This window comes from Patagioenas fasciata, chromosome W (assembly GCF_037038585.1).
Source record: "Patagioenas fasciata isolate bPatFas1 chromosome W, bPatFas1.hap1, whole genome shotgun sequence".
In the NCBI taxonomy this organism is placed as follows: domain Eukaryota; kingdom Metazoa; phylum Chordata; class Aves; order Columbiformes; family Columbidae; genus Patagioenas; species Patagioenas fasciata.
The window spans coordinates 6,398,926-6,400,413 of record NC_092559.1 but is presented as its reverse complement, the minus strand read 5'-3'; the positions used below and the strand labels follow the sequence as shown (position 1 = coordinate 6,400,413).

The following is a 1,488-nucleotide window of genomic DNA, read 5'->3' as shown; positions in this document are numbered from 1 at the left end:
TTCCATTCTTGTTCTGACACCAACACTGGAGGTCTTGCCCCAGAGATGATCCATGGAAACCAGGTGCCTAAGCTGTATTTTAAGTTGTGATGAAACATGTTTCTCATTTTGTAGAAACAAAATAAACTGACATATCCCTCTTTCAGGGAGGAGGTTTTAATGAGAAACAGCATGTTCATTTTGCTCAGAGAAGTCTCCCCTAATTTGTCACTGTCTTTTTCTCCTATGGCAGGTCCCCATGTTCACAGGCAGCAAATGTCCAACAGCAGCTCCATCACCCAGTTCCTCCTCCTGGCGTTCACAGACACACGGGAGCTGCAGCTCTTGCACTTCTGGCTCTTCCTGGGCATCTACCTGGCTGCCCTCCTGGGCAACGGCCTCATCATCACCACCATAGCCTGGGACCGGCACCTCCACACCCCTATGTACTTCTTCCTGCTCAGCCTCGCCCTCCTTGACCTGGGCTCCATCTCCACCACTGTCCCCAAATCCATGGCCAACTCTCTGTGGGATACCAGGGTCATTTCCTATGCAGGGTGTGCTACACAACTCTTTCTGTTTTTCTTTTTAGCTTCAGCAGAATTTTGTCTTCTGACTATCATGTCCTACGACCGCTACGTTGCCATCTGCAAACCCCTGCACTACGGGACCCTCCTGGGCAGCAGAGCTTGTGTCCACATGGCAGCAGCTGCCTGGGCCACTGGGTTTCTCTATTCCCTGGTGCACACGGCCAATACATTTTCACTGCCACTGTGCAAGGGCAATGCCCTGGGCCAGTTCTTCTGTGAAATCCCCCAGATCCTCAAGCTCTCCTGCTCACACTCCTACCTCAGGGAAATTGGGCTTCTTGCGGTTTGTATATTAGTAATATTTGGGTGTTTTGTGTTCATTGTGGTGTCCTATGTGCAGATCTTCAGAGCTGTGCTGAGGATCCCCTCTGAGCAGGGACGGCACAAAGCCTTTTCCACCTGCCTCCCTCACCTGGCCGTGGTCTCCCTGTTTCTCAGCACTGGCATGTTTGCCTACCTGAAGCCCCCCTCCGTCTCTTCCCCACCCCTGGATCTGGTGGTGTCTGTTCTGTACTCAGTGGTGCCTGAAGCAGTGAACCCCCTCATCTACAGCATGAGGAACCAGGAGCTCAAGGATGCCCTTAGGAAACTCATTTCCTAGAGTTTTCTGAAGCAATAAACTGGCCATCATCTTCTATATAGGAGTTTTAATGTAGCTAATTACAGGCCCAGCCTGTCAACTGGATTGTCTGGTGTTGTTGGTTGTTTTCTTATTGTGATAATGTTGTCATTCCCTTTCTAATTCCATGTTGGCTTTTCTTTTATAACTGTTGGCTTTTTAAATGAGCAGCAGTGCTCTTCTTGTCTCTAAGCAGAATAAAGGGCTGTTTAGTGACTTGTTTTTCACTATATCTATCCTGCAAGTGCTTTTTAGAGCTGCAGAGATAGTTCCTGTGGGTGGGTGGAGGGGAAAAGAGCT

General features: G+C 49.3%; 1 protein-coding gene across 1 annotated transcript; it reads left to right on the top strand.

The window, feature by feature from the left end:
- The first annotated feature begins 255 nt into the window (after positions 1-255).
- Positions 256-1,170, top strand: LOC139826358 (olfactory receptor 14J1-like). Its single transcript, XM_071801677.1, has one exon. The coding sequence runs from the start codon at positions 256-258 to the stop codon at positions 1,168-1,170; it is 915 nt and encodes a 304-aa protein (XP_071657778.1).
- The last annotated feature ends 318 nt before the right edge of the window (positions 1,171-1,488 follow it).

Coding starts and splice junctions, on each gene's coding strand:
- LOC139826358 (XM_071801677.1), top strand. CDS start 256: ATGTCCAACAGCAGCTCCATCACCCAGTTCCTCCTCCTGGCGTTCACA.